Here is a 23,952-nt window from a genome sequence, read left to right as displayed (position 1 = left end):
TCACGTTAACAGATTTATTTGAACTCAATCCCTTCTTTTACTCATTCACTCTTTAAAACCTTGCAGACACCACAGGCTCACGCGTGCTGGCAAAATAAGAAGATTTTACAGAAAGATGAAGAAGGTCTGAAGCTCTCGTGTCTGACTCAGCAGACAGGGACGCAGTCCTAGAGCATCATGCTGTAAATGCACCAGGAGACTCTTCGTCTCAAGAGCCAGCAGGGTGAAGTGGTGTGAGGTGACAGACTGTACACACTGTACACTGTACTGGTTACAGTAGGGGCAGGGGGGGAGGAGGCTGACCAGTAACACTATTCTCTAACTTTTTCTTAAACTGACATCAGTGCTGGTTAAAAGCGGTGACAGTGATGTGCTCTCTGACAGGTCCTCTCTCTTCAGAACCAGGAAAGCTTCACGACTGATTCCTAGCAGCTCCCGGAGTCCGCTGTTCTCCAACTGAAACGCAGAAAGAGAAAAGTAAAGCCATTTGTTCAAGGGTTCTTTGCATATTGATAGGTACAGTTGCTATGGATACTAGTATTCCACTGTTAATCAGAATAAAAAAAGCTTCATGTAACAACCATTGGTCACACATCCTCTTTTTCTACAAATGATCAAAGATTACACATACTATGAGATACTTTTCTCTGACCATGGCAAGTTAAACATACACTTACAAAACTACTGCTTTGATTTAAAAACAGCTGAACATGATTTCATTTGCCTTCTGTGTTCTCTCCCTAAGCACCTCTTTTTCATCTTGGGTGTCTCAACCTTTAGAAAATTCAGATCCAGTTGCGCACCAGTGTTGGATGTTTACCTCTAGCTGTTTAATCCTCTCCTCGTCTTCGCACGTCCGCTCCTCGTCCACCTCTATCGCCTTCCTCATCACAGACGCCATCTCGTTGATCTTGTCTATATGTGCTTGCATTTCCTATAAAGATGAAAAACAAACTTACACGTCAAAAGATGTGGAAACGGTTTTATGCTTTTGAGTTATTATTATTATTATTCTTGGGTGATGAGGTTTTCGTCACCAATGCGTCCTGATATTTTAAGGCAAAAAACTGCGAAAGCCTGACATTCCACGAATCACCAAACACTGACCGTGGTGTGCTGCTCCTTCAGCTGGGTGACGATGGCGGGGTCGTCCCGCTTGCTGGCCATGAGAAGCCTAAACACTTGTTCCCTGTATTTGGTCATTATGAGCTCTAATGCTGACTGGTGTTCCTCCAAAGATGTCCGAAGCTCTGCACGAAAAATGATTGCTTTGTTAACAAGACAACGCTGGAGAATAACATCCATCAGGTTAATATTCAGCAAACATACTTTACATACTATTTTCTGTAAAAAAAAAAAACGCTTGGCTGAATTAACAAACACCAATATTCTTCCCTAAAAGTGGACCAAAAATGTACAGAAATCATACACAATCTAATTCTAACAATTAAAATGCAACGAAGAGCCCACCTTTGTTTTCCTGCTGAAGGTCTCTAATCTGACGGTTTTCCTGTTGGATTCCCAGAACCAGACTGGAACGAGGCCGATGCCGCGCAACCTGGTTCAGCGCATCAATCTCTTCCTGGTACTGCCAACAAGAAATAACAAGACCGACTTACAAATAATAAGTAAAAAGCTGCCGTGTGAAATGTTACAGTGAATCATAATATTCAGAAACACTTCATTTTTGGATCGTATTAATGTTTCTGATGATAAACACCTCATGTGTTCATATTCATATTAAAACAATACTAAGATCAGGTGACACCCTACCTGTTTCATGGCTTCCACCCGCTTGTTGAGCGACGTTGTCTGCTCGATTAGCATCTCAGCAGCATTGTCATGGTTGCAAAGTCTTTCCACTAAGGACTTGGCATCTGCCAGGATTTTCTCTAAGGTACAGTTCATGCCTGAGTGAATACAAGTCATAGACAGGATGAACACAGAGAAAGTTTAATGACGGCAGAAATCTGGCTGTTCAGTTCCTCTCCGACGAATGGCACGAATGGTGTCAATACATGGTTCACGTTCCTAATAAAATCACAACAGAGGTTCCTAATTTCATTGTAGGATAACTCAGAGTAGCACACACCAGGCAAGCTCAAATAACAAATCTGTGTATTGCTTTAAACAGCATGAAATAAAACACTCAACTGTATTGTAAAAAAGAAAAAAAGTGGTTAAATACATTATAAAAAAGATGTTAAGACAATAAAACACGGCAATATTTAACACTGTCACCATTACCCAGCCTTCAGTCTTGCTATAGTGTCTGTACTTTGTACTTAAATCTTTTTTTTTTATCATGGGTGAGACATTGTGCATGTCAAATCACGTTATGCTTCATCAATCTCACCGTTAATTACACACCTCTCTAAACCATGCAGAGATATACTAACAGCACAAAACAACACACTAAACCTAAAAGACACAACCCGTCACAACACGTACTTGGTGCTAACCCTAGCCCTACCTACCTACCTTCCTCCTCTCAGATGACACCTGCTGTGTCAGCTAATTCGCTAAAGCTAACTTTACCTTGTTGTCAGCGACATATTTATACTGATAATAAGCCATATTTACCTCAGCTGTAGTAACCGTGATTTACACACTTAACTGCAAGGCCTAACATTATGTAAATGTGAGAACACTGAGCTAACTTATTAGCTGACCCACTAGTCACAGCAAGAGCTCCCACGTAAATCCACTTATATTGTCATATTAGAAACGCGATAATAAAACCGGCCGTCCAAAACAGTGATTAAAAGTGATCAACTAAAGGATAAACTGCCGTACCTGGAGAATTCACAGTGCAAGACATGGAATTAAGTGAGGCGGTTACTTCCTGTTGATGTTTAGTAAATAACATTAGCTGCAGGCTAACATGACTCTGGCGCCGACGCTGCTCCGTTTCTTTTTAAGACACAAACAAATGTCGGCTCGTGGATTTTAACACTTTCCTCGTTTGTGCGGAGTCTGTCGTGAGGTTACAGCTGAGCTAAACGATGTGCCAACCAAATGATCCAAAATAGCGTCCAACTCCGGTGGACTATGGCGTACGCTCTTCTTCTTCTTCGTTGTTTTCAGCAGTGTAGGCGCGTCCAGGGCGTATTGCTGCCCTCTAGTGTTTCCTTGCGATTTTTATTAGTGTTTAACCATATTCTAGTCAAGTGCACATACAGCAGCAGCTTCTTCATTTTGTCCCAGCCTTGTTAAATACGGTCTCTCCAGCCACTCCCGTATCCCTAAAAAGTTCCCCCCTTTGAGATGAGTATCTCTTGCAATGTCAAATTACATGTTTTGTGTGAGTATGTGTGTGTCTGTGTATTATAAAATACCCCGCCTTTGCTTCCCCTCTCCCGTGACTTCTGCCACATTTCCTTTACTGCCTGGTGTATAGAAGATGAGTATTCTCGCGGTCCGAAGTCCGATTCCAATTTTACGTTTTCAATGGGTAACGCTCTCGCGACAACGGCAGCGGGATTTGGTTTAATCACAGAAAACATGGCGGACCGGCTAACACAACTTCAAGACGCTGTCAATTCGGTAAGTTTAGGATTTTAAACGCGCTTTAATTGAACAAAAAAGCACGACTAACTTTAATGTAACTAGTTATGTATTTCGGAAGTGGTAACCACTGCGAAGTGTCTTCCCCATTATTTTAGAAACATCTTTAACAATGCTACTCCACTACGTTGCTAGCCAGATATCCGTGGTAGCTAACGAGCAGAGGCCTGCGACATAAAACCACGATACAAGTCAAGCTTCAAGTTGTACTGCACACAGGGACATTTATCATAATTGCTGTAACTGTTGTTACACAAATAACTGCGAAGTGGCACATAGCTTGCGATAGCAGGCTGGTTTCCGACACCACTGTCAGTAACGTTGGCTAACTTCCTGTATGGCTAAAAATGTGAATTCATTGATCATTTACCTTCTTCGTGTGTCTAGCTTGCCGATCAGTTTTGTAATGCCATCGGCGTCCTGCAACAATGTGCGCCCCCTGCTTCCTTCAGTAACATCCAGACGGCTATCAACAAGGATCAACCGGCAAACCCAACCGAAGGTTTGTTTTTATTATAAAGAAGTCACCCCTGTTACTTGCTACAGTTGTAGTTGTCTGTCTTATGTGCTTCTATGAAGTTTCACTTTGTTAATCAGGGTTTCTGCAGAGGCTCAAAAAAAGTCTTAATAGGTCTAACGTTTGATAATCCCAATTTAAGACCTTAAAAAGTCGAGCACTGTGGGTCCTAAATTACATTTAGTAAAATCTTAAATCCATACCTCCATTTATTACAGATTCATTTGCAGTAATTCTAGGTCTGTTTTTTTTTTCGTCCTTCATGTAGTTCTTAAATATAAGCCATAGTCATCTTAAAAAGTCTTTAATTTCACTTGTTCAGATCTTCAGAAACTCTGTTTATGTACTCTACATTGTATACCAGTTTATATTAATAATTTAATGGATTGTTATGAAAAGACTTTTTGACACTGGTGAATGATGAGGATAAAAAGACACACTGTAGGGGCTTCAGAAGACATAGATTTGTCCCTTGTTCTCGCATGTAGTTCTTTTCCTTAATATCTTCTCTGTGTTTTTTGTTTTTTTACTTCCACAATAGAGAAATGTATTTCTTTAATGTTAAGCCTTACATCCTGTTCTCTCCATCTCTGTCCAGAATATGCTCAGCTGTTTGCGGCTCTGATAGCCAGAACAGCCAAAGATGTGGATGTACTAATAGACTCTCTGCCCAGCGAGGAATCCACCGCAGCTCTACAGGTCAGCACGTTCATGAGTACAGCTCACACTCTCAGCTCAAACGTACTTGCATTTTAGTTAAAGATTTCATGAAAGAAATGAGACAGAAGTTCTGATAGCATTTCTAGCGTTCGGTCACCAGAGGGAGCCAAGTGCATGCTTATACAAAGCCTGCAAAGGAAAACAACATCTGCTAACATAACACATTCACACACTTGGCCAGTTTGGAGTTTATATAAGCCGCCTATGTGAGCTTCTTTTTTGTCCATGGTGGAAAATGTTAGAAATGGCCAGTGCTATCTCTGTGTTGATCCCTTTTCTGGAATTAGAAAGATACATGAGATCAAACCCAATTGACCCCTCAGGAGAGCAGGGTAAAAAAAAAAAAAAAAGTCATATGAGTATGTGGTTGATGTATATTTGGAATGACTGTTAAGATAGCTGACCATATCAAGTCCTTATCATTTCCCATGAGTTTTTTTAGCACTGCCGCCAAAAGCAAATAGTCTCCAGCTGGAATCTTCATCAGCTAAAACAGACTGATTATTTTAGTTTAAGAAGCTGCGTTAATAATAGAAAGTTTTCTAACATAGCTAAATGCAATTAACAGTTTGCAACACAATACTTCACCACTGCACCCACTCATCAAGCTACAATTTCTGTAGTTTGAAACTTTGACCAGCAACCGTTCAGACTTATCATGGTTAACTGTGCCCATAAACAGACAGCGTGAATGCAGAAGGTCTTATTCCATAAGTCGGCACATTTTTGTCTGCCACCCTGACGGAATATAGCGCCGCATTCTCACAACTTGAAGTGTTTCTGGCCGATTTATTCCGCTGAATAATGTGTGTGTACAGAGTCTTCCAAACTACTTGCAGACTTACTGGAGCCGTCCTGATCGATGTCAAACATGTTTTCATTTTTAGGATTTAAAATCTGGACGATCACATCAGCACTTTCACAGCAGCCAATGAGTCCACAAGGAGACAGATATGTAGTCAAGCAACAATAAAGCACTCTAACCCTTGATGCTAATGTTAGCTAGGATGCTAGATGTTGACAAATATTAAAAACAACCGTTGCTGCAGACATCCACAGTAGTGTAGTTTTCTCTCTTTGTCATGCGCATTAAAATGAAGTGCTGCAGTTGTGTTGCAGTGTCATTTTGAAATCTTATGGTTTGTAAAAGTTTGAAATGTGCGACGCAAAGAATATCAAAATAGGCCTTTAGAACTTTTATGGCTTTATGGAACCTTGAAGTTCTGGTTTCACTTCAACTTTCTACAGACAGAAACCGCTCTCACGCCAGCTGTCTGGTTCACAAACGCGTTGTAAATGCAGGTTGTGTATATAGGCAAATATTTACTCATAAGGAACTGTCAGTTAACCATCAGCTGCAAAGCAAGGTCCCAGGAGACTTCCTTCGGTCTGATATGTAGCTATCGAGCTGTGAAACATGTCAAACTGTCATAAAAACAAACATAGAAACTGTAACAACCGATCGATTACAATCCAAATATTGTACCTTGAAGAAGCTCCACAGAGAATGTGGCTGCTCATCACATCTGGGAAGCTGTTATAAGGGCCGAGGCTCTCAGGTCGTACAGCTTTTTGTGAATTGCTCATATTAAAGATTTGATTTGAAACTAAATGAGCCTGCGATCTCTCATCATCAGGCGGCCAGTCTACGGCAGCTGGAGGAGGAGAACCACGAAGCAGCAGCTCGTCTGGAGGAGGTGGTTTACCGCGGCGACATGCTGCTGGAGAAGATCCAGAGCGCGCTGGCAGACATCGCCCAATCTCAGCTGCGCACCCGCAACGGAGCGCCCAGTCAGACGTCGCCAGCCGAATCCTGACCTGCAGCGCGCGCTGTGCGATTTCGGACAGTTTTCAGTCATTTCACTCGCATTTGAAGTTTTTCTTTTTGCCTTCAGACTACAATTACAAGCGTCGCAAGTCTCAACCAACGCGCTGAACGTGTGCGTTCGCGTGTCAAATGTTCAGAAAAACACTAGATGCTGATCACTTTTGTGTTCACAAGACGGATAAGATTCTTTCACAGGTCGATGTGATCTGTTTACGCTGTTTCTCTGGTGCCCTTTAAGTGTTTTTGTCTATGAAAGTGTTACAAGTACACAATCATCTTGACCTGCAGCCCACCTGAAGAAGATCAAAAGACAGTATCCACATGTACACTTTTCTTTTGGTATAGGTTTCTTGATACAGAAGATTTTGCAAAAAAAATCTTTGTCAAAGTGCTAAGAGTCTGCCCTGTCAGGTTTTGTATGTTTTATGTACAGCGTATGTCTCGTATTGAATTCTGCTTTTGTTGATATTTATGAATAAAACTGTCAGTAGTCTGTAGCACACCACAACTGCAAGGTTCATTTTTCTCATTTAATAAATTCCAGGGTTTCATTTGTTAATTTGCTGTCATCTAATTATTTAATTTTACATATTTTTTCATTTGTTCTTCAGTGGAGTACATGTTTTTTTTTCTATGTCAACAGTGTGAAGGGTGTTTATTGTTGTAATCGGGTTCACTGCGGCGTAATGGTTTTAAGTTATGACTTTGAGAAAATGTGATGACGGCAATTTTGCTGCAATTACTGCCTTGATATGGCCGCGCTCCAGCTCGTGACCTTTAGAGCAGGATTAAAGACACTATTGAAGACCTGTTCATCTTCAAAATGCCTGGTTTTGAGGAACTAAGCTCTGATTTTAGAATATTACGAGATGGTTTAGAGGGTGAAAATAGCACGGGGAAATGATGAGCGTGTGATGACTTTAAAATATTTCGAAATATTAGAAAATGTAACTTTCATGATGAGAAGTCAAACAAAAAAAAAAAATCTGTTTTATGCTGCGCTTGTATAAAAGTGTGCTTTGTTGCACTCGGATTGCTCAAGCTTGCCAGGAAACACGACAGCACCGATTGTTTCTTTTTTTCTAATCTGATCATATTCCTCCATTATAATCTATTTAACCGCTGATCAACGGTCATGCGACGTAGTCCTGGCTGTGTAAATGATGTATCTGAATCCATCAAAGACTGAACTTAGTGAAGCCTAGGCTGCGGGCCAGAGAGTTTATAGCCCAAATCTAAATATAGGTGTTGCGTCACAGCTCAGTGGGCCTCGTTGATGTGAGAAATATAAAAACAGCCTTGTCTGCTGGACACCACACCCAGACGTGTGAGAAGGGTACGCCCGCCTCTCCGCATGTTGACATCATGGCCCTTACAGTAAAAGCCCTCGGCCCGTCCAAATAAGGAGATTTATGACACTACCATCCATTCTGACCTGTAACTGTTTTATTATCTGCGTTTTCAAATGTCGTTAGGGTAGTTTTTCCTGGAATACAGCTGTTATTTGTCCTTTTAGAGGCGGACTACGAGGAAATGAAAGGTTCCAGATGGGACGAATACACTGAAGGACAAGTAATGGCATTACTGGAGGAAATGAGTAATTTCCTTCAGGTTTGCAGAATTTTAACAGTATTGAAATGTGAAAACATCCTCCGCAGTATTTTGTGCCACTATAACAAATGTGTGGTTTTGAACTCCCACAGCAAACATCCCCGATTGTACCATAATAAGAAATGAGTGTGGCTCTGTGGTCCGGCTGTGGGACTTCTTGTCTCAAACTTGTTTGTGTTTTGTCTCGCTTATTGTCCTTATGCTGGTAATCTTTTAAAATGCCCATGTTTTGCTTTAATATTATTATAATAGTAATATTATGGTACAAGTAATTCATATAGTTGAATTTTTCTTGATGCCTTTAGGTCAACAATGTTAATTAACATCCTGCATTTTGTATTTTGATCACAAAGTGACCTTTTATTGACCTTATCCACCCTTTTGTTCAAATGGCTATTGTATATGGGACTGGTCTAGTTATTTCAAAGTAATAATTATAAAAATTAAATCTTATTTAACAGCATTACAATTAAATTTTAAAGAAGTGCAACCAAGATTTCAAGTGCTGTAGTATATCCTTCATAGCTGCAAAAGGTTTGCTAGCCAATTTAAACTGCATCCTGGACCTGAAACCCTTGTGGGGCGGTTCAGGTTTTCCCATTGGCTAACACAGCTGTCAATCTCACCTGTTCTGCTCATATGATTGGTCGGAAGGCGGCACGGGCTCTTTTTCCCTCTTTTCCCGGTTCCTGGTTGGTTCAGCCCAACGTCGTTTACGTGTTTACGCCGCCGCGCTACCAGAACGTCTGATGAAGCCGACGGTGTCAGGAAGCACCGCTGCTTATTTCATATATGTTTTTACGATAAAGACGGGACGGAGAGCCGAATATTTGGGTCAAGGACACAAATGAAGACAGTGGAATATTTTCTAGTTATTTGGGGTTTGGTCGTTGTCAGCGTGAGAGGACTTTTGTTATGATTTTGCGCTGATATCGGGGATGTTTACGGTTCTTCTGAGGGGTAGCCAGTAACTGTAGCCTCCAGCCTCCAACTGCCTAAAATATTAGGCAGCAACGAAAAACCACATTTCATTTCTGTAAGGTGGGCTGGCGGCACGCCAATAATTGACTCTGGAGCAGGACACGGAGGTAGGAGAATAAACATTTCCTATTTTTTTTTAATGCTATTCATTCTATGCTGCTACAATGGTATTTGTTGCTGAAATTAAACCTGTGAGACATAGACGCAAAGGGGGTGTAGCATAAAGCTAGCACACACACAGCACTGTTAGAAACGTCTACATATTTATATAAAATAATCTCATATTATTGAAGTAACTCAGCAATGACTATTGTCTAATGTCAGTAACACAGCCAGAGATTCTGGTGGAGGTTTGGCAGGGTCACTTTAGGTGAGTTGGAAACATTAGCCAAAGCCAAACATTGATGTGTGCACAGAAGTCGTTTAATGTCACATTTAAATACACCTCGTGCCAAAACAAATAATGAAGAACAAAAGAAAAAAGAATCTTTTATTATCTGGTACATTTAAAAAAAAAAAAAAAAAAAAAAAAAAAGCAAGTCAAGGATCTGGCATTTATATTGGGAAAAAAACCCACTAATTTTGCTGAAATGCATTTGCAATTTCACTTTTGTGGTCATTTCTTTCCATGCTGAAGCTTAATGTTTGGGATATTTTTGAATATTTCATACATTCCCATTTCTTTCTGTAGCCCTATGAGACGGCATCATGATGAGGGTTCGAGTGACCTCTCAACACAGACGTGGTTGTTTACCTTAAAATAAACAGAAAGCTTAGCACAGTATATATTAGTTGGTTATTTCCAGCTCGTGTGTGTGTGTGTGTGTGTGTGTGAGCCCACATGTGTGTGCACCTCATTCCTCGGGCGCTGGCGTCATGACTGAGCCCTTTCATTCAGGCCGGAAAGAGTTTCCTGTCCAGTCACTTACAGTACTTAAAGGGTGGAGTGTGTCTGTGTTTGTGTGGAAGTCACTGACCCGAGAATTAATCAGCTTTTATGGAAACAAAATTTAAACCCTTGCTTTTTTGGGAGGGGGGGGATTTTATTTAAAAAAAAAAAAAAAAACGTGTCAAATTTTCCTGGCTCAATATCTGCCAGGTTTGGTAGTGACTGTACCAATGGGATTGTTGTCCTCTTGTTATGTTACTATAGTTGTCTGGTAGTGTCGGTTTCATGGGGACGCACTTTCTAGAAATATATGAGGGTACGGATGCTCCTCTTCAATGATCTATTGGTGTTGTTTTGCTGAAATATAACATTTCAAGACAATGACAGTAACATTAATTCATCTCCATGTCGTTGACTAAGTGTAAGTGTAGGAAAGTTTGGTAATAAAGTCAACAAAACCCGCATTAACACTTCTTTCCAAGCGTAAGAAGAGCCTGGACATGGTTTATGTATTGTCTTTCTGTGTAATTTGTATTGGCTGTCCTCTTAACAATTCCAGCAACACACTATCTGTGTTTTTAAAACATTTAATTGCGACCGACTGCTTCACTGGATCCGTTTAGTTTCAATGGACAATTTTAGACTGCAGCCTGCAGTTTCTAAATAGCAAACTTGCTTTTATAATGGCTTCCTTATAAGTGCCTGAGTGGTGCAGCCTTGTTTGTTTGGCCAAGGAGGCGGATCTGGTTAACTTCAAGCCCAACTGAGTCCCTTCAGGCAGAGCTGAAGTCCTGGCCGGCTCAGCTGTGATGCAACCGTTTGAGCGATGCTTCATTTTCCACCTTGGTGAGAAAACAAGCACAAACCTTGTAGAAGGGAACCGTGAAGCAGATCTTTGTGCTTGATGATCGGGTTATCCAGAGTAGATTGGTGACGCTTTAAAATAAGCTAAAATAAGATTCTTCTAAACGCTTTAAAATGATTCAGAATGAAGACTTCAAACTGAAGTTGATGACAGTCAACAGGATTATTATAACCTGAATTAGTTCAGCCGCACTGAAGGAACATCACAAGTCTTTTCTTGTGCGTACTGGCTTATTAGGGCTTTTTCTGCTATAACAATAATAATCTCAAATGCAAAACAAGGCGTCTTCCATCCTCTTAAAAATAATAATAATCCCTTGACGTCTGATTACATAGCTTTACCTTTTATCATAAAAACAATACGGAGGCCGATCACACTTTTAAATCCCAGTAGATGGTCATCAGATGCCGTCACATTACTTGGATTTTTTTTTTTCTGGAGGGAAAAGGGAGAGGGTTGCAAGTGGACCAACACAACCGTGAAGCACGGGGGTGCAGCATCATTGTGTAGAGGTGATTTGCTGCAAGAGCGACTAGTGCACTCCTGAAAATAAGTGGCATCATGAAGAAGGAAGATTACAATGAAGCAACATCAGCTCGGAAGTTAAAGCTTGCTCGCGAAATGGACAATCGCTCCAAGCATACCGCCGAATTTCTCACAAATTGGCTCAAGGACGACAAAATCGAGGTATCACAAAGCTTTTAACTCTGTGCAATTGGGCGTTTGTGGGAAGAACTGAAAAGCACAATGCCTACAAATTTCTAAAAAAGTTATTGTAAGACTCTTGTGGAAGGCTGCCTGCAACATCTGATACAAGTTAATCAATTTAAGGGCAATTCTACCAAATTCAGACTGAACTTGTCACTCACCGACTGAAAGCAGCAAAAGCTGAAATAAACATTTCCCTCGACTGTTATGTTAAAAGACTTTTTCACATGTTTTAAATAAAGAAGAGAACCCGGAACAATGAGTGTTTACCAGGAATCGATGTCGGGAATTGTGAAAACTCTGTTTGTTTAAAGCGTATGTAAACTTCTGACTTTAACTGCATGCGGCAGGACACTGGGATTCTGTGAAGAAAAGCGTGATACCTCATCACATGCCGAGCACAAAACAGCAGATTTGTAGTCAGCGATCAAAAAAGAAGCCGCTGTGACTGAGGAAACATCCCACAGCTACAGCGCACATGCCCGGCGCCCCGGCGTCCCAGACGGCCCGACCCGAATTAGTGGTTTTTTAACAGTTTCCGAACGAGCTCGTCATTTTATTAGTGCATCACACTTCTGACATCTGCACATATCTCCCACTGACCTCCGTGACCTCGTTCTTCTCAAACCACCGGCGCTTCGCAGCGATGATGTGGTGAGTCAGGAAGTGTCTTGTTGTCGTGGGATTGTTTGAGCCCAAAACGGGAAAAGGACCGGTGACCAGACAAAACACGGGTCCTATCTCTGGGCTGCAGGGCTGTCTTATCTCTTTTTTATTTTCTTACAAGATCTCTTGTTAATATTAGACTCGTGTATGTGGAAGAAATCAAGCAGCCTCTCTCCCTCCTCTCGGTTCTTTTTTTCTTTCCTTTATTACGTCATCATTCCTGTTTTGTATTTATTCAAACAACCTGCTGCCGCTTGTGGCCCCCACCTAGTACGTACTGCGTGTTTCTTCCGCTCTCTGTGGTTTCTAATCTTCACACACACCAGTGTTGCACATAATATTCAACAGAGTGGATGCCTCCCCAGTATGCAATCACATAAATACTGTTAATTTTTAAGCTCTTTTGTCAGGACTGAAGCTCGCAAATGACGGCCTTGTTCTTTCTCTCACCACGGTCGGTCTCCACTATCTCTGATGAGTACATTTCCATCAGTTAGTCCTTCCCTCTTTGTTTGCTTTTGTTGTAGAGTTGGCGGTTTGATAACATCCTAGACTGTAAAAATGCAAAGGAATGCATGCTGGGAGATGTCACAGATTATTTCCTGGAACAAACCCTTGCAGACGCTGAGCCGTCCAGCCCACGATTCCCTGTCCCTCATCTGGGGTCACAAAAATACCAGGGACCTGACCTGGGCATCCCTTGTTATTCCTATTAATCCAAAGTTACAGTCAGTCCTGTATGTTTTTTTCTCGGGAGCCGGCTAAGTTCCCTTTTAGTTTTATGATCATTTGAAACTTTCCCACACTTTAAAAGCAAGATATGAAATTGTACCTCAAAACTCAGACTGAGAAGGCGTTCCACCTCCCGTGTGTTCAGAGCAGGATCTAAAATGCGTCTTGGGTGTGTTCACACCTGTACTTGGAGCTGCACACTCATAATCGGAACGGCCACGACACGGTTTACAAGAGTAGGTGTGAATAGGTTTATTGAAAGGCTGCATCGTGATCATTCACTTTGTTGTAAATTCAGTTCGATGTCACCACTGGGGCCGTTGGAAGAACAAATGAAACTGTTTAAATTGTGTTGTGATCTTTAGAGTTTGAAGGAATTCCTCACATGTCTGTGTCTGACATTAATGTGTTTGTGGTGATCAGATCAGCTTGTGCTGCTGCTTCTTCTGGAAGGTTTCCTTCTCTCAGAGCCACACTGATAAATCACCTTGAATGATATATTAGGCACTATTAGCTAATTACCAATATACTGTATTGGCGTTCTCGCTGTGTGCGGCAGCCAGCAAGCAACAACTCCACAAATGTCTGATGTCATTTTGAAAGTCTGCGCTCACTTTACACCTTTTATTACCGTTATTGTTCTTTAATGGACAAATTACATCTTTATTCCTGGAGTGGACTGTAGTAAATTGTTAAGCTTTTTTAACACTGACTGGAATAGTTTTTTAATAGCAGCACATAACAGTGGAAAGACTAGATTGAATCTGAGGTGTGTTGTGTGACGCCTTTGCTTTGGAGGTTTACTGGACACGTGGACGGAGACCCCGAGAATTTGGTGGACATATTTGACTGGCCTGGTCTGTTGCTACTACATTTCCAGTAAGAGGATGAAAATGTCTGGGTGTAAGGTGTAATGAGAGGTTGTTGATTCTTCTGGTAGATGTTGTTGAGGACAAAGACACAAGTGGTGCAGGGGTTCGTTGTCTTTTAGGTCCATTGCTTTCGGTGAATGTTCTTGTTGTCTGATTTCTGCTGGTCTTTTTTGGGACATACACTCCAGCTCAGAATCATATTCATATTTATTTTAAGCGCAGTTAGCTCAGAAGCGTAGCGTCATAACACAGTATACAGTGAATTTGTTGTATTACTTAAACACGTATAACATGAGGAAGACAATTTATGAATGAAATGTTGTCATATCCGCGTGGAATACAGCGATATTTGGGTACTGGCAGGTATTTTTCCTATATTTTAAAGTTTTATCAATAATGTGTGATCCCTACAAAGAGCTTATGAGTGCACCCATGCCTTCTGACGCCTGTTAACGTGTCCAACGTTATCAGGCCTTATCATCTCCCGATCTGGGAGGGGAGGAGAAACAAGTAGTGAAAGTGTGTCATGGAAATAACAAGCGTCCAGCTGCAGCATTATCAGCGACTGCACTCGCCGCACCAGGTGAAGCGGTGTTTAGCGGGTGATTTGACATTTGATTTTTCTTACGCCGTCACGCAGGATAGTATGGCCATGACGGGAGGGACTGCAGCCGCCCTTCCCATGAGCAACCACACCCGGGAGAGGGTGACCGTGGCCAAGCTGACACTGGAAAACTTCTACAGCACTCTGCTCACCCAGCACGAGGAGCGTGAGATGAGGTAAAATCGCCACAGATCAATTATTTTCTACTAAACCACACCACAGCATGAGTCACACGCACACATCTGAAACAAAGCGTTTATTGATTTACTTTCTGGGCACCGGACCTGTAATAGTCACCCGGAGCGGTAGTTGTTCAGTCCTCTACCTCGGTTACTGTCTGAGCTCTTTTTTTTTTTTTTAAAAGCATCAGGTGTCACGCCATCCACCACTGGAAAAGGTAATAATGCCGAGGTTTCATACTCGGTGTGAACACAACAAAAGGGCGACTCGTAAGCCACCACTTTTGTTCTCGGGTTACCTGAGAGCTGATCTCTTGTCCAGGTGACTCGGTTCAGTGCTGCCTGTAATAACAGCAGAGTCATTGTTGACACGTCCGCATAAACTGCGGGGAGATCATTTTCGAGATCTGCCACGTTCTAGGTCACAGAATATCTTCGTTGTGTACGTGCAAATCCACTTGGATTATTTTACGTAACGGTTCATGTGAGAGGTTGCGCTGCTGCAGACGACGTGGACCCGTGCAGCCCATACATTACCCTTCACCCACTAGCAGAGTGCAGGTTTTCTATGCATGAGAGCATTAAATATTCTTTGAGTTCATAGTACAGTACATAAAACTCAGAGCACAGCAATTTGCAGTACATAAAACAAGCTGCAGCTTGTAAAAGGTGTTTATGTTTTTGGTTAAATTGAGACTTGTAATTTCTTATCATTGTGTCCTTTTTATCATGTAAATGGTAAATATCGGCTAAGAAAAATCAGCTACACATATCAGCTATCAACTAAGGCTGATGTAACAAAAATCAGTGTTGGCATCAGCCCTAAAAAATCCATGTCAGTCGATCTTTGGTTCATATTGTCTGTTTATTCCCAGGCAGAAGAAGCTGGAGAAGGCCATGGAAGAAGAGGGTTTACCAGACGAGGAGGTACGGTGCGCTATGTCTTTCAGCTTATAGACACAAAATGTGCTAGTAGTCCTCTCTGATAACCCTCTGCATCTCCGTGTCGCACAGAAAGTGATGCGGCGCTCTCAGCACGCCCGCAAGGAGACGGAGTTTCTGCGGCTGAAGAGGACCCGACTCGGCCTGGACGACTTCGAGTCCCTGAAAGTCATCGGACGAGGTGCTTTTGGAGAGGTATATCTGTGATTTTTATTTTTTTTCAAAAACAAACTGATGGTTAGAAGTCGCAAGTCAAGTCGAGGCCGCCAGGAGTGTGTGAGGTTTCGGTGTAGACACCATCTCTGCGCACTTTTACCACACCGCCGCCACAGAGTGAATTTCGTTTCCTGTTTATTATATTTTCGATTCAGTACCTATATTTGTGTGTCCTGCACGCGACCTAATGAATTACGATCGGTTCATAAAGCAAGCGTGGTTTTGTCTCCTTCAGGTGCGTTTGGTGCAGAAAAAAGACACGGGGCACATTTACGCCATGAAGATACTGAGGAAAGCAGACATGCTGGAGAAAGAGCAGGTGCAGCGCGGTTCTCGTCGATGTTAAGACGTTCTGTTGAAGCTGCAGCTATTGCGCTCATGATCCTGTACTGTAACAGTCTCATCTGCTCCCTTCCTACAGGTCGCTCACATTCGGGCGGAAAGGGACATTCTGGTGGAGGCGGACGGCGCCTGGGTGGTCAAAATGTTCTACAGCTTCCAGGACAAGAGGAACCTCTACCTCATCATGGAGTTCTTACCTGGAGGTTTGTGCTAATAGAAGTCGTGAATTCACAAATCGCTAAATCTGCGAGTTTTGACGTTTTGCCTTTTCCCAGGCGACATGATGACGCTGCTCATGAAGAAGGACACGCTGTCCGAAGAAGCCACGCAGTTCTACATCGCAGAAACGGTCCTGGCCATCGACTCCATCCACCAGCTGGGCTTCATCCACAGAGACATCAAACCCGACAACCTGCTGCTGGACTCCAGAGTGAGAACGCATTTTTTTTTACCGCCGTCACCGTGACCTTCCACTGTCCAAGACAAAGAAACTGAGCGCGCTCTCACAGAGAGATCTCCTGACTGCAGATTACTTATCAAGTGTTTATTTGCTCGCAGGGACATGTGAAACTGTCTGATTTCGGCCTCTGTACGGGACTGAAGAAGGCCCATCGCACTGAGTTCTACAGAAACCTGACGCACAACCCGCCCAGTGATTTCTGTGAGTTACCGATCTAATATTAACAACGGTTCTAAGTGATGCAACACGATGCGGTTTAGGTTATTCAGCCACAAATCTATTCATATTTTCAGATCCAACAGGTTGTGAGACATAAGAACACAATAGCTTTTCAAAAAATGTGTTTCTAATGTTTAGTTTCCTGCGTCTTTCAGCCTTTCAGAATATGAACTCCAAGAGGAAAGCGGAAACCTGGAAGAAGAACCGGAGGCAGCTGGTACGACTTCACTTTTATTTTACTGAAAGAAACAAGCACACAGCCCATGAGTACACAACGGCGGCTGATATGTGCTGCACAAATAAATTAAGATGTTATCTAACAACAAGCATGTCCCAGGAGTCAAATTGACCAAGATGTTTGTTGCTTTTGCTTGAATTGTGTCTTTCTGGCATTAAGTTGCAGTGCGTTGAGCTTCTTGTCCTAGAGACACACATCTGACTGTTAAACTGTCCGCTGAGCCACTGAGCAGCAATGCTGAGAAATATGTTGTACAACTGGAAATGTGGGTTACTGTTGTCGGCGTTTGTCGCGTTGTTGGTGTCTTAGCTTCGCCCCTGCCGTGGAAAATAACCGCACAGAGATTTTCTCGATCGTGGCGCGAAACCAAGTCTTAATTATGGAGCCGTTTCCTGAGTCTTTTTGCTTCCTTGTTTTGTATCTGGAGCCCGACAGGTGTAACCCTCGTGTTTGGTGGTTCCCCTTTTGGTTCGACCACTCAGCATTTGAGCTAAACATAGCGCGCAGGGCGGGTTTATCGCTGCCGGCATCCAGAATCGATTTGATTCCGACTCCCAGGGTCCTGGTTGAGACGTCTTATTAGAGGACACATTGCATCTCGCGTGTGACTTCACTTCTTATCCAGCTCCTCTGTCTCTTCATACCTTTTAAATCCAAAATGCTCGCACACGTCAGCTTTCAAGCCCGACTGTGGTCTCAGAGTTGTAGAGTCTGCAGAGACATTCGGTTTGTCGGAGGACTGCACACGGTCGCGTCTCTCGTGTCCATAAATTGAAGTGGTAAATTTGCCTGGAAACAGAGAGCGCATGAGCCGGTTACAGCACCAATTGACACGGAACTATTCTTGCAAGCGTAATTTTATTATCAAATGATCAGCGTGAAATAAACAAGTCTGTCTGGTCAGTTGAATTCGCGTCCAGAGACGCTCCTCACTCGTCAACGTGTTTTGTGCCTTTCAGGCTTACTCCACTGTGGGAACCCCAGACTACATCGCTCCCGAGGTTTTCATGCAGACCGGGTACAACAAGTTGTGCGACTGGTGGTCTCTGGGCGTGATCATGTATGAGATGCTCATCGGTAATGACGCCTTCATCTGGATGTGACACGAATACTATTATAATGGTTTTTGTGGGTGAAATTGTCATAAACAAATAAATTAATGCCTAAAACAACAGTTTTTATGATCTGCTTGTTGGTGCCTGTGCAGGTTACCCGCCTTTCTGTTCGGAGACGCCGCAGGAGACGTACAGGAAGGTCATGAACTGGAAGGAAACTCTCGTCTTCCCACCTGAAGTCCCCATCTCAGAGAGGGCCAAGGACCTGATACTGAAGTACGTACTGCATGTTTTCACGTGGGGGATTTTTGAAACCGCCTGGACGCCACCGTGGCAGGTGGTGAGCTTAATGTTTTATTGTTTTCTGTTACTTTATAAATGATTAACAGAAAAATTAAATTCAAAACATGTCAGCCCTATTTGTGCCTAAAAGCTAAATGCAGTTTGAATCTTCCTACCAGTTTCAGTTGAACTATTTTCCAGTGTCGTATAAAGGCCAAATATCCTGTTATCAGCGAATGATTTCCTCTGCTGTGGTTATCTCTATGTACATTGGAGAGTTTTATTATCTGCTCACCGTTTCTGTGTTTCAGATATTGCACAGATGCTGAAAACAGGGTTGGAGCCGTGAGCGTGGAGGAGATCAAGAGTCATCAGTTCTTTGAGTCCGTGGACTGGGAGCACATCAGGTGCGACGCCCGTTTCTAACAAAAACGCCCTCGCTTAAAGTGAATGCGCCCACATTAAATAAAATATAACGCTTTACTAATTGTGCTCTCCGCAGGGAGCGGCCGGCTGCCATATCCATCGAAATCAAGAGCATCGACGACACGTCGAACTTCGACGACTTCCCCGAGTCGGACATCCTCCAGCCAGGTTCGTCTTGTGAAACGTTTCACTAGCCGCCGCTGTGAGAAAATCCCTTATTAGGAAAATTGGCCTCGGGTCTGATTGAGACAGAGCATGACCGAACACAGATGAGTCACGAAGAATGTAAAAGAAATGGGGGGAAAAAAATAAATACGGGAAGTTACTGGGCTGGGAACAAACGACATGTAACATTTAATGCAAGCTCCAAACGAAAACACCTCTGCTCTATACGAGTTCTTAAAATTATAATTTAAATGTATGAGTCATAATTTACAGTGGCTGGTTTGTGGTGCCCCCAAGTGGAAAGATCAAAAACCTGCTTTTGTTCTTTTGTTCTTCGTGTTTGTGAACAGCCAACGCGACGGAGCCGGACTTCAAATCCAAGGACTGGGTGTTCCTCAACTACACGTACAAACGCTTCGAGGGCCTGACTCAGCGAGGCACCATCCCCACATACATGAAGGCGGGGAAGGCCTGACACGCTGCGAGGGAGGAAAAGAGACACAGACGTTTACGGACACAGGGTCGGGCCCCGGAGCCCCGCTGGTGCTGAAGGCTGCGCCGCCGGCCTCTCAGTTTAAAATTAACCCTCATCACACGTTATTTAGGTCCGCTCAGCCGCCGCAAGAACGCCAGGAGCTCGGAAAATGAAGGAGCGTTACCGCATTACCTCGGTCGTTTATATCGTGTACACGTGCCGTCTTTAGCCATAGTTCTCAGGCCAGCTCACTAACTAGGACACTAAATCTGCATATCTGCATGTTCAGCGGCACATTGCTTCTGGAGTGGTTTTTTTTTTGTTTTTTTTTTTGTTTTTTTTTTTTAGGGGTTACTGCCCAAATGTGGCAGCAGGAATGAAGCTTGAATACAAATCACTGCTCCAACATATCTTCACTGATAGTTTCTACACTGGTGGCTGCGTGGTCTCAGACGTAAAACAGAATTTCTGAAATTGAAGACGAGTTGTATACACTGTAGTCCGGATGGCTAATGACAACAGGAAGCACTCGCTTCTCGTGGCCCGTGCTCGTTTGTACCTAAAGGAAAGTCCCAGCGTGACTCCCAGTGTTTTGTACCTGGTAAAACTGAAGACATTTAAGTTTCAACTGTGATGAAAAAAAAAAATCATCTAGCCGCTGAGTTTAGGTTGTTTTGATTTACAGCATTTGAATGCGACGTTGCCCTGTCGTGCTCATATTTTAAATAGCTACCGGATAGATTTCATTTCCATGTGACATCACCCTAACGTCCGGGCCAGACCTTTAAAACCGATGACTCCGCTGTATCTCTATTTAGCAAGTGTTAGCATGCTAATACACCGCACTCTGGTTGGGCACACGCTAAATGTTATGCCTGCTAAGTGTCAGCATGGTGTCTGTTAGCATTTAGCTCCACTATAGGACCTCACAGAGCCTCTAGCTGTGCACACATTTAGACTGCGCTACAAGTATAACGAGACACTTATATAAGAATAACAAGGAATGTATTACCATGTTGAATAGCTTTTTGCTGGCTAGTTTGAATGAAAGTGTTTTCATCACAGTTCTAACTTTTTAAATGTAAACGTACAGACACTCTAACCACGCTGGAATCCTCCTTTAGCCCTGACACTGATGAAAAGCGCGACACTGTGGAAGCTCGGCGGGGCTCCTCTTCCTGTGGCACTGCCTCGCTTTTCTCCCGAAAGAACAGCTTGTTGCCGGGAAACGTGTAAACGCTGGCGTGCCCCCGCGCTACACATCCGCCGCCGTGGAGCGTCGCCCATTGGCAGCGACCAAACAAACTGCTGAGTGTGTCCCTTCCCCTTCGGAGCCAGTTGTTTTGTTCAGATAAGTGCTACGGTAATTGACGTCGCCCGTGATTTCAGCCCCGGCTCCCAGCCACTTCCTCCTAAGACGGCCAAAACATGCAAAGTGCCTTTTTAAATAGCTGGTAGATATTTAACAGATATTTAGTTGTATTTCAGCGGGGATTAATCAGAAGGCATTCATTGAAATTTAATTCAAAAGGTCAGAAAAGGGATAAAAAAAGAAAAAAAAGCTGTCCCTTACAGTGAATATAAAGCGTTACTTCTATTTAGTGTCTGCAGAGTGATAAAACAGCATGATGAAAGCAGGGTTTTATAGGTTAGAGTGTAAATCAGGGGGCTCATAAAACCATGTGTCAAGGTTGGTCAAGTAAAGATAAAACTGAATTAGACATGAGAGGCCAGGAAAACAGAATAACGTGGCAGGTTGCGTGCGTACGGTTTTTGTCCGTGAAGTACATCATTCTGTCGATTCTGAGTGAAGTGTTCATCAGATGTGTTTTAATGTGACGAAATCCTCCGACGTCAGATTTCAGCCCCGTCCCTCTCAACGTGTGCTCGGAGTTGTTACTAGGCTACAAAAAAAAAAAAAAAAAAACGGTTACCAAAGAGCTCTGATCATCACAGATTCAGATGTAGCTGTCGCGTACTGCACTTAACGTAAAACTACCTTCTTTTTTTTTTTTTTTTTTAAATAATAACAATAAAAAAAAGCATCTCTCTAAATGATTTTTTTTTTAGTAATATCGGTTAAGTGTCAAAATGCAAGAAAATGCTATAGATGTGCGTCATGACAGGAATCCCACATGAAAGAGTCTGCGGTGCTATCGAGGGGCTGATCCAGAACGTAAGCAGCACAGCAGGTTTATAAATGACAGCGATTCATCATCACCCCCCGTACCAGCCTCTCTTCTCCTGGTTCATCCGCTCAACATTTATTCACTAAGTATCTGAAAAGTATCTGTTCTCAAAGTACATCAAGACTGACAATGTGCACAAACTACAGTTGACGTGTATATTTCGTATTATTTATTATTTCCATGTTCTTCATCCAGACGTTGAATTGGACTTTAGCTAATATTCAGTAGATATTAAAAGGACGGTCTCGTGTTATTTTCAATTTAAAAGGGGTACTCCAGTTTTTCTATAGAACGAAGAGCTTCGATGTAACAAAAGCCAAGATGTCCTACATTTCCCATGATGCAACCTGAAAGGGGCCTTATTATAACACCGCACCGACGACCTAGTGAGTGAAGGCTGATTACAAAGAAAGCTCTGTACAACTAAATTATAACACGACTATGAAAACTGCAACATGATTTGCAAGGTTGTGACCACCACAAGGGGGCGCTCTCGTGTCAACGTGATCCTATTTGAAGGCAGAAGTTCTTCCTATCTTAGTAAACGCTCACGTCTTCCAAACCCCACGCTGCCTTTAGTGTTCAGGTCTCTGGTCTGGTGGCATCACTGTGACATCGTCTGGGGTCGTTTCTTCTTCTTCTTCTTCTTCTTCTTCTTCTTCTTCTTCTTCTCTCCCTCCGGTCCATCCGCGGTTGGAGTGCCCCTTTAATCACGCCAAAACGCCCTCAAACATTCCAAGTCAAACCATCCGCATCACATCAAAGAGGCGGCCCTTTTAGTTTTAATCCACATCTGTGGGTCTAATCCAAATGTAATCACGGCTAAGACTCCAGGAAGCCGTGGCCCCGCAGAACCTGGCAGTAAGAGGACAGGTGCATGATGGGGGACTGTGCTCGTGGCTACCGCCGCAGATACCCGGTTGTGACTAATCACTGGAAACAAACTGACACAACACGGGTGGGAAAAAGGCCCAGCTGCTGTATCCAGCGCCTGAGATTGTTAGTGATGAAGTAGTATGTGTGTAGTATGCGTGAGAGGTACTGCAAGTGAGAAATTTCCATGAAGTACATTCACCTTAAGTTGTGAGAAGATGTGTCGCCAGACTTGTGGAATAGAAAGACGACGACACTTTTATTTTTTCTCTGTCAAACAAGGATGAAAAGAAGGGAGGGTAAAAAACGAACACTGTATTTGGGATCCGTACAATTCTACACATGTATACAAATGGAAGAACTAGATGACTTGACCTGTGTCACTTTATCCAAAGGGAGTTCAACTATTGTGACTTGACACGAGTTCAGGAAAAGTTTCCCTTTTAACATGTAATAATCCAGACAAAGATTTCTACCGGACCAAACCAGTTCTCCGTCTCCTTGTTAGACGGATCAGATAGTGATCTGTTGGTCATGCATTAACCAAGAGAGCAGGGGAGAGTGTACATATCCTTAAAACAAAGCAACTGACACGAAAACAAAAGCAGATGAGAGAGTCTAGTTTTAGAAATGTTATAAATCCCAGTAATTAGACAGATTCTACGCAGCCCCCCCCCCCCTTTCTCTTGTTAAAGCTAGAATTCAGTCTCGTTGGGAACTTGTAAAAGGATTTCTACCCCCACCCCCTCCCCCCTCCGCAGGGCCAGGACCGTGTCGCGAGGTATTTAGTGTAACGATGTGTACATATTGTTGTAGACACTTGAAAGTCACTGTCTGGAGCGAAGAAAGAAATGCTCATTAATATATCCGTTCACGTTTGGTGAGTTTTTATGTTGATAAAATGCATAAAATAATAAAATGAAATACTTTTAAGTCTGAAGGTCTCCTCTATGTTGGGCTTTGGTTCAAATAAATAAATAAATAACAACCACGGTTCATATAAACACATTACAGAGAGGCACGAAGAAAGAAACGAAACTCCACTCATCCCAAACATCAAATGTTTCTCAGAGGCTTCTGCCTCCTGTTCCTCACTCATAAACACACATACATGTGATGTGTTAAAGGCTGGAGGAAGGATCAAGTGGATTTGAGCGACTTTGACACAAGCCAGACTGTGATGAGTCAGAGCATCTCCAAAAACTTCTCTCTGCCATTAGACTTTATTTGTCCCAGGAGGGAGATTTGTTTCCACTTGACCGTACACATATTCAACACAACAGAAAATCGGACGGGACAAGAAAGGGCTCAAATCATCGACAACTTGTGAC

General features: G+C 42.8%; 3 protein-coding genes across 4 annotated transcripts; 2 read left to right on the top strand and 1 right to left on the bottom strand.

Moving 5' to 3' along the window:
* On the bottom strand, window positions 1-3,217 carry fgfr1op2 (FGFR1 oncogene partner 2). The gene is made up of 6 exons (XM_047575717.1): window positions 2,797-3,217; window positions 1,774-1,910; window positions 1,471-1,588; window positions 1,108-1,250; window positions 821-934; window positions 1-456 (listed from the first exon to the last, which is right to left on the bottom strand). The coding sequence occupies exons 1-6, from the start codon at window positions 2,867-2,869 to the stop codon at window positions 319-321; spliced, it is 723 nt and encodes a 240-aa protein (XP_047431673.1). The 5' UTR covers window positions 2,870-3,217; the 3' UTR covers window positions 1-318.
* A 172-nt stretch (window positions 3,218-3,389) lies between these two features.
* On the top strand, window positions 3,390-7,191 carry med21 (mediator complex subunit 21). Its single transcript, XM_047575718.1, has 4 exons — window positions 3,390-3,546; window positions 3,955-4,069; window positions 4,683-4,783; window positions 6,442-7,191. Exons 1-4 carry the CDS (start codon window positions 3,451-3,453, stop codon window positions 6,619-6,621), a joined length of 492 nt encoding a protein of 163 aa, XP_047431674.1. The 5' UTR covers window positions 3,390-3,450; the 3' UTR covers window positions 6,622-7,191.
* Window positions 7,192-8,968: 1,777 nt separating this feature from the next.
* On the top strand, window positions 8,969-23,554 carry LOC125000153 (serine/threonine-protein kinase 38-like). Of its 2 annotated transcripts, XM_047575548.1 has the most exons (14): window positions 8,969-9,331; window positions 14,597-14,736; window positions 15,615-15,666; window positions 15,754-15,876; window positions 16,133-16,216; window positions 16,319-16,442; window positions 16,515-16,669; window positions 16,798-16,900; window positions 17,074-17,135; window positions 18,116-18,233; window positions 18,364-18,487; window positions 18,805-18,900; window positions 18,996-19,087; window positions 19,435-23,554. In XM_047575548.1, the coding sequence occupies exons 2-14, from the start codon at window positions 14,603-14,605 to the stop codon at window positions 19,557-19,559; spliced, it is 1,392 nt and encodes a 463-aa protein (XP_047431504.1). In that variant the 5' UTR covers window positions 8,969-9,331; window positions 14,597-14,602; the 3' UTR covers window positions 19,560-23,554. The 2 variants fall into 2 exon arrangements, 1 of the variants encoding a protein (XP_047431504.1); XR_007111278.1 differs by lacking the exon at window positions 19,435-23,554 and having other exon boundaries at window positions 18,364-18,551.
* The last annotated feature ends 398 nt before the right edge of the window (window positions 23,555-23,952 follow it).

This window comes from Mugil cephalus, chromosome 22 (assembly GCF_022458985.1).
Source record: "Mugil cephalus isolate CIBA_MC_2020 chromosome 22, CIBA_Mcephalus_1.1, whole genome shotgun sequence".
Taxonomy (NCBI): domain Eukaryota; kingdom Metazoa; phylum Chordata; class Actinopteri; order Mugiliformes; family Mugilidae; genus Mugil; species Mugil cephalus.
This window is presented reverse-complemented; position numbering and strand designations above follow the sequence as displayed.